Source organism: Mustela nivalis, assembly GCF_964662115.1.
Source record: "Mustela nivalis genome assembly, chromosome: 1".
NCBI classification, from domain to species: Eukaryota; Metazoa; Chordata; class Mammalia; order Carnivora; family Mustelidae; genus Mustela; species Mustela nivalis.
In genome coordinates, this window is record NC_139020.1 from 170,102,243 (window position 1) to 170,116,882 (window position 14,640).

General features: G+C 38.7%; 1 protein-coding gene and 1 long non-coding RNA gene across 14 annotated transcripts in view; one reads left to right on the forward strand and one right to left on the reverse strand.

The window, feature by feature from the left end:
• LOC309863696 overlaps positions 1-14,640 on the forward strand; it is a 38,094-nt gene that overhangs the window by 12,765 nt on the left and 10,689 nt on the right. For 2 of the 4 annotated variants that reach the window (XR_014311184.1, XR_014311185.1), the window contains exons 2-3: positions 7,669-7,854; positions 8,282-8,478. This is a non-coding gene — a long non-coding RNA (uncharacterized lncRNA). Of the gene's footprint in view, positions 1-7,668; positions 7,855-8,281; positions 12,110-12,192; positions 12,867-12,925; positions 12,987-14,640 lie in introns of those variants that run through there. The other 2 variants (XR_014311183.1, XR_014311186.1) reach the window with 2 other exon arrangements.
• ITPR1 (inositol 1,4,5-trisphosphate receptor type 1) overlaps positions 8,611-14,640 on the reverse strand; it is a 327,977-nt gene continuing 321,947 nt past the window's right edge. For all 10 annotated transcript variants that reach the window (XM_082728673.1, XM_082728677.1, XM_082728669.1 and 7 more), the window contains one exon: positions 8,611-9,943. In XM_082728673.1, coding sequence (XP_082584799.1) covers positions 9,857-9,943 — 87 coding nt within the window. In that variant the 3' untranslated portion in view covers positions 8,611-9,856. The remainder of the gene's footprint in view (positions 9,944-14,640) is intronic.

A 14,640-nucleotide genomic window follows, 5' to 3' on the forward strand; every position in this document is an offset into this window, starting at 1 on the left:
TAGCTTGGAGTATAGCACATTTTCATCATCACAGAAAGCTTTATTGTACACTGCTGTTCTGGAAGAAAACAGGAGAAAACTCTTTGGGATTTTAGTTAGATGAAGATTTCTTAGGACACAAAAAAACATGAGCCACAAAAGAAAAAAAGTTGATAAATTGGGTTTTGTCAAAATTAAAAACTTTGAATTTTTGGAAAGCTGTGCTAAGGAAATAAAAAGACAAGCCGTAGACCAGGGGAAAAAAGTATTTGCAAAACATATATTTGATAAAGAATCGGCAGTCAGAATATAAAAAACAAAACTTAAAATTCAGTAATAGTAAAAGAAATAAAAAGGTGAACAAAGAAAAAGAGATTGTATAGACACTCACCAAAGAAGAGATATGGATGTCATATTATTTAAATTTTCTTCAGCAGGTATACATTGTCCCCCCCCATTAAGTCTTATTGCCTAGGAAGTTTTTTTTCTTTTGTTTTCTTTGAGTTTATTGGGTCTTACTTATTTTTTTATAGATGGGGAGGTGGGACAGAGGCAGAGGGAGAGAGAATCACAAACAGGCTGTATGCCCAGCGCCCAAACAGGGCTCAATCTCAGAATCCTGAGATCATGACCTGAGTGGAAATCAGTTAAGCTGGTTGCTTAACTGACTGAGCCACCCTCAGTGGGTCTTATTTTTAAAGTGCTAATGCTCAGAAATAAGACTGAGGAAAATAAGATGTGTGTGTGTGTGTGTGTGTGTGTGTGTGTGTGTGTGTCTGAAAAAGCAAACACATCTCTTTTATAGTTTCTGGTATCAGTAGTGAAGGTGAAAAGAAAGCAACATACCATTTTAGGTAATCCTGTGTAGCTTTATCACTTTTTACGATCATGTTAATGAACTGATTTTTCAGCCTGTTTGGACCATAAGAAAATGCACCTTCCTAATTGTATTCAGATCAGTTAAGCTTGTAAACAGATGGGTGATTTGCTTTTCTTGTCTTAAACCTAAATACTTGTCTAGACTCTGTGTAAGCATGTGTGGTAGGCAGAATAACAGCCCCCTTAAAGATGTCCACATCCTATTGCCCAAACCCTGTGAATATGTTACCTTACATGGCAAAGGGATTTTGCAGATGTGATTATGTTAAGGATTTTGAAATGGGAAAATGTAACTGGCCATTTCGGGTTTTGAAGATGGGAGTAGACCACCAGTGGGGGAATGCAGGCTGCCTTTCTAAGCCAAGAAAGGCAAGGAAATGGATTCTTCCCTAAGGCCTCTAGAAGCAATGGCAGCCCTGCCAAGCCATTTTAGACCTACTGGAAGTATGATTTGTGTTGTTTAAACCACTAAATTTTTGCTAATTTGTTATGGCAGCGGTAGAAAGCAAATGCAGCTAGAAGACTGCTCCATTTGCAAGTTATAAAACACATTTCTTTTTTAAGTAGGAGCACACCTTTTTTTTTTCTTTTTTCTTTCTTTTTGTTTTTTTTTTTTTGAAGTCTCACTGCCAACCCTATAGGTACCCCAGTGAGCATATCTTTTGCTCTGACCCTCCTATTCAACCCTGTGAAAAGAAACTCTGTTCCAAAAGTGTGCACATGGCCTGTACCAAAAAGAATAAAGATACTGTGATGCAGCCCAGACATTAGCAGTGCTTCTCATACTGTGGACTGTGGACAGCCTGCATCAGAATTATCTGGGGAGCAAATTAAAAATGCAAATTCTTGGATCTGACCCTTTTATCTCTCCTCCACTATACCCCATTAGTTTTTAGAAATATTTTCAGTCAAATTTACTGGGGTATAATTTACATATAGTACAATTTACTTCTTTTAGGTTATAGTTCTTGAATTTTGAGAAACCTGTGTAGTCATAACTACCAACACACCAAAGATCTTTCTATTACCCAGTGTATTTACCTAGTGTCCCTTTGTAATATATCCCCTTCCCATACCTCCTGTATCTGGCAACTGCTGATCTAATTTCTGTCCCTGTAGTTTTGTTTTTCTGGAATGTCATATACATGGAATGACACATTATGTAGCCTTTCAGTTCTGACTTCATTTGTTTAATGTAATGCTTTGGAGAGTCATCCATGTTGTCTGTATGTTTATATGTAAAGGAACCATAATTCTTCACTACCCAAAATGGCCCTAACTTCCTTCTGTTACCTAAATTGTGTTCTCTTTGTGGACAGTCTGAGAACTGCTACAGTTCCTCCACGGATTATGGAGGCAGAGTGTCTTTTAGTGTTAGACAAGGGGCTGTGGTGGAGAGAGGAGCGTTGGAGCACGCGTGAGTCTGTACATCTTCAGGAAGACAACACAGTCACACATTATCCTGTTAAAGAATTGAAAGAGGGGAGAGATGGGGGTCACTTGTTCAGAGGGAGCAGTGGAAGATGGTTTTGAGTTGTGAAGCAGGACTGTAGGAGCCAGAGGCATTACAGTTAATCATTGGTTGTAGGATTAAAGAGTCAAGTAGCAGCAAAAGGAGTAGTGACTGATTGTTCTGTATGTAACTCCCTTCGGGCCACTAGATACTCCCTCTTCATTGAAAGACGCCTAATTAGTGTTGGTTCCAAAAACCTTGAGCAGATTAAGTGGAGATTTGCAAAGAATTTTTCCCTCCAGTCACTGTGTAGAATACCTTTGACAGGTACTATGCTAGGGACCCATGATATAGAAATGAACTAATGCAGCCATGACCCTTAACAACTTTTACATTCTTTTGTGTCTTGTAGAATTTTTAGCTGGTACAGGTTTTCCCCAGACAGGTGGGCAGGGAAGAAGGGGAGGCCCCAGCACCTTATCAGCAGGACTGCACCTAGCAGAGTGAAGCCTCGGCAAAGAGAAGAGAGTGGGTAAGATCACATGATCTGCCCTGAAATCCTAGGTCCCAGGTTCTAGTTGGGCCGTATCACTTAACCTTTCTAAAATGATTTTTTCTTCTTTAAGAGGGATGTATCAGGAAGGGGAAAAAAAAAGTTTAAAACACTGGTTGATCTTTGAGTTGGAAGCTAAGGACAGCGGAATTAATGTTTTTTGTTTGTTGGTTTGGTTTGGTCAAGGTAAAGGGCTAATTTAGATAGGAGTGGTTGGGACCTGGGGGCTAAAATTGCTCTGCATGGTAAAGAAACAAAAATTTTTGTTTTTAACCGAGGCTGGAGGGAATTTTTTTTTTAAGATTTTTAAAAAATTTTTTATTTGACAGACACACCGAGAGAGGGAACACAAGCAGGGGGAATGGGAGAGGGAGAAGCAGGCTTCCACTGAGCAGGGAGCCTGATGCGGGGCTTGATCCCAGTACCCCGGGATCATGACCTGAGCTGAAGGCAGATGCTTAATGACTGAGCCACCCAGGTGCCCCTGGAGGGAACTTTTTAATTATGCTTTTGTTTGGTCAGGAAAGAGAGTGGGCCCTAGCAGTAGGGTAGACATGAGAATTGCTCCTCCAGTGGCAGAGAAGAAAGGGGTGTGGGTTTTGATGTCTGATTCTCAATTTTAAATAGTTTCCAATTTGCTGTTAGAATCTTCCCCCCATAAAGATCTGCTTGCATGACACCCAGATGTTAATGGAGACAAGAGTAGAGCAGGCTATGTCAGCAGTAGGGGTGATGTGAAATAGAGGGGAGATGATGAGCATCAGGTTGCATTTGGGGTTTAGGATCAGGAGTGACAAGGAATCATTAGGATTCCCTTCTTAGGATCCTCAGGAGTGCTGGGCTGTCCACCATTATGTGAGATCTGGTCTAAAATATGCACTTGCATGTTAAATGAAAGAGTAATTGAGAACCATGCAGATGACAGGGATAATAATCTACTGAACAGGGTTGGAGGTGTAAATGAGAATGTAGGTTTCATAAACGGGGCACCTGGGTGGCTCAGTTGGTTAAGTGCCTGCCTTCAGCTCTGGTCATGATCTCAGGGTCCTGGGATCAAACTCCATGTCGGGCTTCCTGCTCAGCCAGGAGTCTGCTTTTCTCTCTGCCCTTCACCCTGCTCTTGCTTTCAAATAGTAAAAATAAATAAAATCCTAAAAAAAAAAGAAAGCATTTCATAAACTAAGAAAACACATCATCCTCTAGAAGATAAAACATCTTTCCATGAAGAATATTTTGGAAAGTCAGATTTGAATTCAACACTGATCATAAATATGAGAATAATTATCTGGAAGTCATAAGCTATGGTAGTTTTCTTTCTGTATAAATTCAGTTCAGATTGGTAGTTAAGATATAATTTGGATGTTAGATATACAGTTTTAAAAAATGACTCAATATGACCCCAAAGTGTCATGTTCAAACATGAGGATTTAGGATCCTACAGTAATGTCCGGCCCATTTATTAGGAACAGAAAGCAGCTTTGGTCATTTAATATTTGCCTGAGATTGTCGATAGGTATGAGAAAGAATAAGTGATTATGTTGCAAATAAATGGGTAAGAGCATGTATTGGATATATGTATAGACACTTGACATGTTTTGTCTTTATTGCTCATCACTGCCCAAAGAAGTAAGTGGTAATGTCCATTCTTTAGATGGGGTGTGACAATTATAGTGATTAAAGGACTTGCTCAAAGTCATAGCACTGAAGTGGCAGAGCTGGTATGAAGACTCTCAACCAACTTCAAGGTCTTTGTTCTTTTCGTGCCACCGTGCTGCCGTGTGGGTTCTGAAGTAAGTTACTGCTTAGCCCCCAAGCCTTTTGTGCTTTTGGGCTCCTTGTCCCAGTTTCATACAAATCTCCATTGTTATTCTTCTGGAGAACTTTTATAGAAAGCTTCTGACAGACTTGGAGATGTTATAGCTGACAAGCCTATGAAAAAGGATTAAATAACTTGAGTTCTGGAGTGAACAGTTAAATCCCTGAATTGTTGAAAGTTCCATTCTTGACCTGGGACTAACCATTTTTTGTGAGGTAATTACAGAAATGCTGGCGAACTCTTTCCATTAGTGGTTCTTGCATACAGTATGCACTTCTTATGTTGTGGGGGCTCTTTTTCTTGTTGTTGTTGTTCACAATTCACCTTAGGGGTTTTCTCAAACTCTGCATTCTTATTCTATAGTGGTTTTTAGCTTTCTTTTTTCTTTCCAGACTGGGTGGATGATGCAGTTTCACTTCTAGGTGTTAGGATTCTCTTTCACACTGGTTTGTCATGACCTTAAAGTATTTTAAGCTTCTCCTTTAGTAAATTTTTCTTTTTAAAATGTGGTACCCCTAGTAAGCTAGAGATTTGTTTTACCAAATGAGTTTAAAATACCAGTGCCTGGAGAACCCATAGTCAATAATCATTGTTGGAAGTTGACCACATATCAAAACCCACTAGGATCAACCTTTTCATTTTTTTTATTTTGGCAGGTTTTGGGGTCCAGACTTAAAGGCTAGTTACGGTTCTGAATTGCCTTTAGGATGCAAGAATTACCAATGTGGTATATAATGCCAAAGAAGAAAAAAAAGTTACAATGATCATAATTGTCTTAATTTATAATTGCCATCATAGCTCTCCCCTGTAGGTAACTGATGAGGCCTAATAGTCGTTTTGAGCTGCAACCACCCACAAAAACCACACACATGGCATTTTACTCAAAACTTTACTTAAACCACTACTTTGTGATGCAAAACTGGCGGAATTTTGGGTACTTTCTGTAAAATTGAAATCTTTATGGGGGTTTTCCAACACTCTAGTTGATTGTTAGCAAATTATCAGTATACTGAGCAAGAGCAGAGCGGGGTTTGCTAATAAACACCTACTTCTGTGGTAGGATAGGATGCCAGTCACCACCTATATCTGAATGTTTCACTAGGAGGAAGCCACCTTCATTGAGAGAAGAGTCTCCTGTTGAAAAATGCAGTTAAGTAAGAAGTACTGTATGAGATTGGTAATTGTAAGAGAGAGATTTTAGGAGCTGCTCATCTTTGCCACAGTTTTCAGTCTTGACAAAGTCTTCATATTCAGTGTTTTCTAATTTGTAGACCCTTATAAAAGTAGATTTGTAAAAAGCAAACAACAACAACAAAAAATCAGTTTGCATCTTAGGACAAAGTGGTATTCTCCCTAAGAACTTTCTGTGAAGGGAGAACTGTTGTGGGAAACTGATTTCTCCTGAGATATCACAGCCCCATTCTGGAAGACTGGTAGCAATTGGGAAGAATGCTCTCTGGATTTGGCTAAGTCAGGAGACCTTTGTTTATTCTGGAACTGAGTCCTTAGGCCAATTGCTTTGCCTAAGTCTCAATTTCTTTTTTTCCTCTCTTTTTTCCTTAAGGCAATCTCTATCCCCAACGTGGGACTCAAACTCATGACCCTGAGATCATAGGTCACATACTCTACTGCCAGAGCCAGCCAAGCACCCCTCTAAGTCTTATCTTTGAAATTAGTTTCACTCCTGCTGTATGGTTTGGTAGATACAGCATATTGTCTCAAGAGCCTTCTGTAGGAGCCCTTTGTAATATCCTGTCTTATATAAAAGTGACTTTTATGGTCATATAATTTATACCTTCTATCGGGCACCTATTTTGTTCTTTGAAATCTGTAAAAACATTATTTTAGCAAAAACCAACTCTACTTCTAGAAGTCTGTATTTATGTCCCTTTTGTATTTAGTATTTTTGAAGGAGTAAATTTCCATCTATGCAGCCCAGAAGTTAGCCTTAAAATAACTGTCAGAAACTTCCAGGCTATTTCTCATTCATGCATTATCATGCTCAGTAGGAGGATAGTAGACCATCCTCAGTAGGAGGATAGAGAAGTCTAGAATTGAATTTTTAACAGGTTAATTCCTTAGTTTACTGTGAAGATCTTGATAATTTCCCACTAGCACATAAGTAAAGCTTCGTTTAGTTTGCTCTGCTGCATAGACTGTGTTGGTTAGCTTCCAGAAATAAAGTATGCTTGCTATATAATTTATGTTAGGAAATATTTAAACAGGATGAAAGAGCAGTTTTTACAGGACCCAAATCAAGCAATCCATTTTCAGAAAGTACAACCAAATAAAAAAAATTGGCTGAGTGCAGAACAATGAATAAGAAGCATGAACTTGGAAACAAACCAATTAAATTGAATCAAATTTTTAAAGAATGAAATAAAAGAAGTTGTATTTTGTATGTGTGGGGGGTGACTAGAGACAGATGTAGTACTAAGAAAAATTGTACGGGATGAAATAGCATTTAAAGCTTTAGGACTCAGTGAAGAGTAGAAGGGGAAAAGGTTTATCAGTACACAGGTTTATATACAGAAGAAGCAAAGGCTAGGATATTATAAATGTTAGATCTCCAGATCCTTTGATTTAATGAATGGTTTAGTTAAGGAATTTGGTAAAATCCTGAAATTTGGATTGGTGCTACAACAAACTTTTAAAATTAAATAAAGCCAGAAAGACTTTCTTGCATATTAGCACTCTATTACCACGTCTTTTACTTAGCCTGATACCAGGCAGCTTTGAAGGTGATGTGGACGTCCACCCTTGAAATAGAAGTGTTTGAAAAAGCAGTGTCTGGAGAAAGGTGAAATCACAATTACACATCAAAGGCTATAGAAGTTTTAACTTCAGATTTTATGTTTCAATTATACAAGCTTTGTGTTCACACCCAAACTCCAAGGGTAGGATCTGCCACATACAGGGTGGAGTGGCATTCCAATTCCATTTATTTTCTGCTGAAGCTGGCAAATTGAATGAAGATTTCTATCTTAGGTGACAGGATTCAGATGAAACATGACAAACTTGTAAACGCTGCAACCCGGACATGTCCGTGCACAACTCTCCAGTGAGCTGGATGGGAATGGAGAGACAAACCACACATACTGCCACGCTGTGCTGGGCAGCATGAGATCAAAGAGAAACCGGAGGAGGAGCAAGTCCCTGCTGGCTCAGGCGCAGGTAGGGGGCTTCAGCCGAGACCGCACTCGTGTTCACGGATTCAAGTCTGTGTCTATCTTGGGCCTGCCTCATTATGGAAACATTTTGTGGAGATACACTGCCTTGACAGGAAAATTATTCTTTTTTTTTTTAGTTATCAAATTTATAACGTAGAAGCATTGGTTATGAAACTAGTCATTTAACTGGAACTCAATCCTGACCTAGTTCCCAACATTGGGTGGTAATTATGCGTATTTACCAAAGCACAGAGAGAATTAGTGTTAAAAGAGCAAATGGGCGGGCGGGAGGGCATTGCTTTGAGGAGGGAACAAGTTTTACTACCTTTGGATAGACAAGTTAGCTCTGTGAAATATTTCTGACTGTCTTGCGGAAGGCCTCCAACCACTGGACACGAAGGAAAACAAATGGCAACTGTTTTTATTTGCAGACAGCAAGTCAGAGCCCCCCAGTCCTGGGAAAGCCCAGGCAGCTAGAGCCTCAGCAGAGTCCACCCTGACTTTCCCTCAGCAGGCCCTGGTGCTCACTGCTCAGGACAATGTGCTTGGAGAACGAATGAATGAACATCGTATTAAACACTCCCTGATATTTGTTGAAGTAGATCTCCTCAGCGTTCTTGATAATGAGGTAAGCATTTTTGAATGAATCTGGTAACCAAACCAGGTGCACTTTAAATTGGCCCCAAAGAAAATAATTCATTGGAACAGCTGTTAAGACACAAAGAAATGCCAAACTGAAAGCCACCAGTCCACCACTGTATATTGTTCTGCATCATTAAATATTTATTTTCATATATGCATTTACAAACTTTACTCACTTCAGAACTCTGCTTTCAGTACATTTTAAACTTTTTTTTTTTGGCAGAGAGATTCTCTTGTAAAATGAGATCCATGTACAAAACTAGGCAACAGATATAAAAGTTTCCTTTCATACTTTTCATCCATCAAGGAAAGAAATCATGTGACAAGGAAATAAAACCAAAACGTGGCTCTTTCACAAGAATAACATGTCAGTGTTCAACTATGAGTTCTAATGGGATAGCTCATATTTCATCTTTATATAGATGTATATAGTTTAAATACTTAGCTACTGTAGCATGTTGGTTCAGATGAAGAAAAAAAATAAACTCTACTGTTTGGACTAGATAATCTAGACACCATCAATTATTCATTTCTTTATCCTGTGACACCAAAATTCACCTTGGAGATGACACTGATTGGCCAGCAGTATACATTTATTCCAAATGTTGCATAAAAATTTACCTTTCAAAAATTCATTAACTTCACAAGCTAAGGTCTGAGCTTCTAATTTAGCTCTCTTACTTAAAGAAAGTTTAAATGATCAGTTCAGAAGCTTAAAATTATCTTTGAAACTAAAGTTGATTTTCTTAAGATGAATGCTGACTTGGAGCACTGTCACTATTAGAGGCACTAATGCCACTAGCAACGAGAAATAGTATCACCACAGATAAGTATATGGTACAAAATGCCCAGGGGCTGGAAACTCACTAGTCATAGGATTTTGGCAGCAGCATCATTTGATATTTAACCATTTATTACATAGTATTAACACACCAGCTTCAAAGATGTGCACTCCCTTTTGGACACTCAGGAGTTACAAATTCATTGTGATTGCATAATTCGTATTGCACAGTTTTATAAAAAACATAAATACTGGCTATTCTAGTTTTAAATACAAAATACAGGTTGTATACTTTTAAATCTATAATCTGGTTCAAGTGCAAATCAGGTGCTTTCTTTAGTCCTTCCAAAAAAGGCATTTTTAATATTTTTGGCACAAATGAAATTTCATCATGCCAACAATTCTAATTACAATACATATATCCAAACCTTTAGAGTAGCAATCATATACATACAGTATAAAACTGATTATTTACAAATGTACTAGGGATTAATGTCATCTTTGTGGGTGAATCAGAACTAAGTAGCCATACCCACACCAATAATAATTATAAAAATTACAGAGTTTCCTTTATTTCATTTGCTTATGCTGGTTGCTGTGGGTTGACATTCATATGAGGAGGATGTCCTAGAAGACCAATTCTTTGTTTCTGCTTCCTTTGTTCTGTCATCTGGAAAGTTAAAAAGTTTCATCATTAGACCCAGACACTTCCTGTACGTCAGATCACATACTGAACCATAGATTTACCTCTGTGGTTATGGTTTATACTGAAACCCACTTTCTACAAATAGTGTACCGTCACTAAATCAAACACTCAGAACTTCAAAAGGGACATCTTCCTAGGCAGAATGGGGAATTCGGTTACCTAGTCATGCAATGTGGCATTCAGAAGTATTGCTTACTATTTGTTTCATAAAGAAACAAAAAATGATAAAAGCACAGGATTCTTGATTGTTTCCCAAATCCATTTCCAAATGATTTAAAGCCTCATTGGAAATGGTGGCTTTGTGTGGTGGGAACAGCATATCAAACTATCAAGAGAAGCAGTGTGTTTAGAATCCTAGGTTTGAGAGGGACTATGTCCATGGTCTTCAGGGGGTCCTGATTCCATTTCTCAGTGATTCCAGAGTAATTCTGGTTTGAGAGGGAAAAAAAAATGATGTAGCACCTTGAGGAAAATGAGGAATGTCCTCACATGCTAATGAGATCCAGAGTGACTGAATAGGCACTCAGTGGGGTCTTTAGTAGACCCCATCCACAGACAAAGGACTGATTAAGGTCAGGAAAGACCATTTCCCAAAAGTGGTCAAATGAAAAAGTGCTTGCAAAACCCCAGATAAGAGGTTGTTACTATTCATTTGGCTGCTGAACCAAATCACTTTTCATATTGATGGGTATCTGTTCTAGATATTTTAGGGTACATTTAGTGTTCCACATTATTTTTCTTAACTAGTTGGACCTAGTTCTGGATTCAATGCTGGGCATTTAAGCCAATTGAGATAAAAAGTCTATAATGAAATATACATTAGATAAAATTGCTGTCTATAAGTGGTGTTAGGTCCTGCATGTAGATTTTTGGTTTCCTAAAATCAGACAAGAATTAGTGTATCCTGGTAAAAAGAACGTGGACTTTGAAATCAGACCTATTTCCTTATGGTTCTGTGTTATTTAGCTTCTCAAAGTCTGTTTCCTCACTCACACAATTAGTATGATAATTCCTATCTCATAGGTGGAGAATTGAACAGATATATGTACACTTTTTGGGAGAGTGTCACATAGTAGTTGCTTAAGTCTCACTTTTCTCTTGGACTAATTTTTGGTACAAAATATCCTGAGAGAACATAAAACAAGAATAGCTTACCTAGGTTCAGTTTTAAAGTCGTTACTTGCTCAAAACATGGCAGTTTTCTTTTAAATCAACATACTATTTTTAGGCTCCTGTGAAATGCCTTCTGTTATAATTTAGAAGAGAATTTACAAGGAGCGAATATTTCCCAAAGGTAGCTTTTTATAAAGAATTAGGATATTCCAGCTAGCCTCTGAAGTTTCCTTAGATGAATGACAATCTTTTAAGTAAGTGTTACACACTACACTATACTTAACAGATTCAGCTGAAAAAAGAGAACCTAATTTGACATGTGGGATAAATGCACAATTAGATTAAAATATAATCTGTATTCATTAATCTTACTACCTAATACTTTGGATACTTCACTGAGATCCTCCTCCCTTCCCCAACTGACAGACACACGGATGGACGCACACACAAACACACTCTCTCTTCCCTTGGCAGCTAACCCTGAGAGGGAATCTAACACAACTTCACAAAGTTTAACAATCTCAAGCATTCTAATGGATTTAGGAATCCTGGGGGGCTCAACCACTATTGAAGGCTACTTTATTTAGGCACTTTCATTTAAAGTTACTGAGGTCTTTCAACTGTCAAAGTTGGCTATTAAAGCCTTTGCTGTAATTTTTCTATAAATAACTACTTCCATTTGAGATGACCTTTTATGTTTGCATATGTTCATGCCTGTTGGTTCAGTCCGCTTTTAACTTTCAATCTGTTGGCTATTCAGTTATTCTCTTAAACAGAAAAGCCTCTACACTGTACTTCCTATAACAAACGAGTCTTTAGCTGATGGCACACCTGCCTTCCCACTTCTGCAGCCATCACCTGACACCTCATTGCTGCTCCTATTTTAACTTTCTAGGTTTGCCTTTCTAAGGTAATGATCACATCACCGGCCCTCCCTCCTAAACCTTCAAACTCCCTAGTGATGTAAGTTAGTGGCCAAATTCTTTGCTCAGGCAGTCTTATTCCTGGTGATTTCAAGTACCCAGTAATACCTAATTTTCGAAAGAAAACAAAATTAGGTATATACTGGGTACTTGAAATCACCAGGAGTAGTTCTTCAGCTTTGGCATAAGTCAGAATCACACAGAAGGTATGTTAAAACAGATCAAAGGGCCCACAAACAGAGTTTCTGATTCAGTAGGCCTGGGGTAGGGCCCATGAATTTGCATTTCTAACAAGTAACCAGTAAGGTTTATGTTGTTGATCTGGGACCACACTGCTGTGGATTCTCTCTGAAATGGGTCAAAGATCACATTAGGTGATCTTGAACATAAAGTAATTTGGGTACATACATCATTTTTCTCTAATAATATTATGATCTTGGAGAAGATTCTCTACAGCTGAGCACAGCAGAGGCACACACATTTGTCTGAATTCTGTTTTCACAAACCCTGGCCTTTTAGACGGAATAGCTGTCATGTAAGTGACTAATAAATGAGAGGGAATAGGGCAACTGCTAAAGGACTGAGCCCTTTTGACAGTGGTCATCATCTAATTATCATTATAAGGGAACAAAAATAAAAGCCCTAAGGCTTAAATCTGGCCTATAAAAAACCAAGGTCAACACTGCTGGCTAGTTAGGTTTCACTGGCCCTCTAGTGCACAGCCTCACATAACTTCTGGCTTTATGGGCTCAATTCTACCTACTTACCTATTTACATAATTTACACACAAACTGTATAAATGTGTGTGTGTGTGTGTGTGTATAAATTTAAAGTGTATTACCTGTTGTTGTTACCTTTATCAAAGTACATAGAAATAATGACCAAAGTGAATCTTCATATTCTCATGCAGTATTCGCTCTGGACATTTGAAACAAAACGACTCAAAAAGATCCATCAGATTCTGATCTAAGGTAACTATATTCAAAATATGAATACTGAAAAATCTATTTTGAACAGTGTGAAATGTCTCATTCGTAGGAGATTCATTTAAAATCCTCATAATTCCCATTTAGCTAAAGGATAAACATTTAAAGCAGTACTCTTCTTCCTATGCATATGAATATAAAAACTAGCTTGAATGTTAGCATTCCTTCTTTTGACTCAGTCTAAACAAGAAGCAAAGAATACTGTAGCTTTACAAATCAGAGGCAGCCAAACGTCGGAAAGATCTTTCATGAAAACACTAAGGGTAGAGAGCAAATGAGCACATTTCACCTCCCAGAACTGGCCTCGATGACAGAAGGCTGGCAAAGGAAGGACCGCTCAGTAGCAGCACACGGATGCCACAATCTGGTTTCTAACGGGTCAACAGTCCGAAAAACTGCTTTCCTGTCACAGCAGGGTCTTGGTTACTCAGATTCTAAACAGCCGGGGGACTCTAAAATCAGCCATGTTTCTAACAAGGAGCCTAAAATACTAAGAAAAAATCCCAGCACAACTCTCAGACACACTTACGTTGATTTAATGTCAATGTACAGATACTTGTTCACGCACTGAGTTGATCCCTAATACTCTGTCCCTCTCTGTAGCTCTGGCAGTGCGCTTTGGAGGCCTCTGTGGCCTCACTCTCTCCCAGAGATCAGGCTGACTAAACTGCTCTCCTCCTTTTCCAGTCTGCTCATGCCTCCGTTACATACTTACAGGGCTGAATTCTCCGTTTACAGTTTACTGATTCGCTTCCCACTCTAGACTGTTGAGTATAGAAGGAGAACAGGTTCTGTTCATCTTTGCGACCCAGTACCGAGGGCTGCACCTTGCACATCTATTTCACAAGTGGTGGTTCAAAGAATGAACTGAATTAACCAGAACATAGTGCCATTCCTGGAGCATGCCATGCATTTTCATGCCTTTGCTCATGCTGATTCCTTTCCTGGGATGCCCCCCCCTTCTGCATTCCTCTGCCAGCTCAGAAGTCACCTACTTGTACAGGCTCTACTCCTTCCTCACTCCCAGCCACACACAGGACCCAGTGCCGCCTCTGTGCTCCCATCAAGCTGTCTTCCTATCTTGAGTGGGTTGTACAATTTTCCACACTGTATCATATCGTCAGAGGTCTGTATGCCTGTCTTTCTTGCTAGATTATGGGACCCTAGAGGGCAGTGGTTATCTTAGTCCCCCTTTGAGGTTCCAGAACAGGGTAGGGGACAGAAGCACTCAGTAAGGTTTAACATTCAATTTTCTAACTGTAAGGCAATTATTTTAATCTTCTGTTATTCCTCCCTCTCTTAAGCAGTTAATGTTCACAAGATAACCATCTTGCATGAAAAGTGCCAAACACACTGGAACATGCTAATGTGATCTGGATTTTCAAACACTTTTGTATTCCTAACAGCATGTAAGGGTTACTGTCTCATAGGAAGCCAGTCACATTTTCAGTAAAGTGAAGCCTCTTCGATATTTGCTCTTTTGCATTATGAAGAAAACATGCAAAAAAAAAAAAAATGTAGGTTCTTACATCAGTTCTCCTCCTTGGAATAAGAATGTAAGAGAATCACATTTAGTATTCAGAATCTCTTGGGAGGGGAAACTTCAAGATGAGATTCATCATTAACACAGAATAGCAAT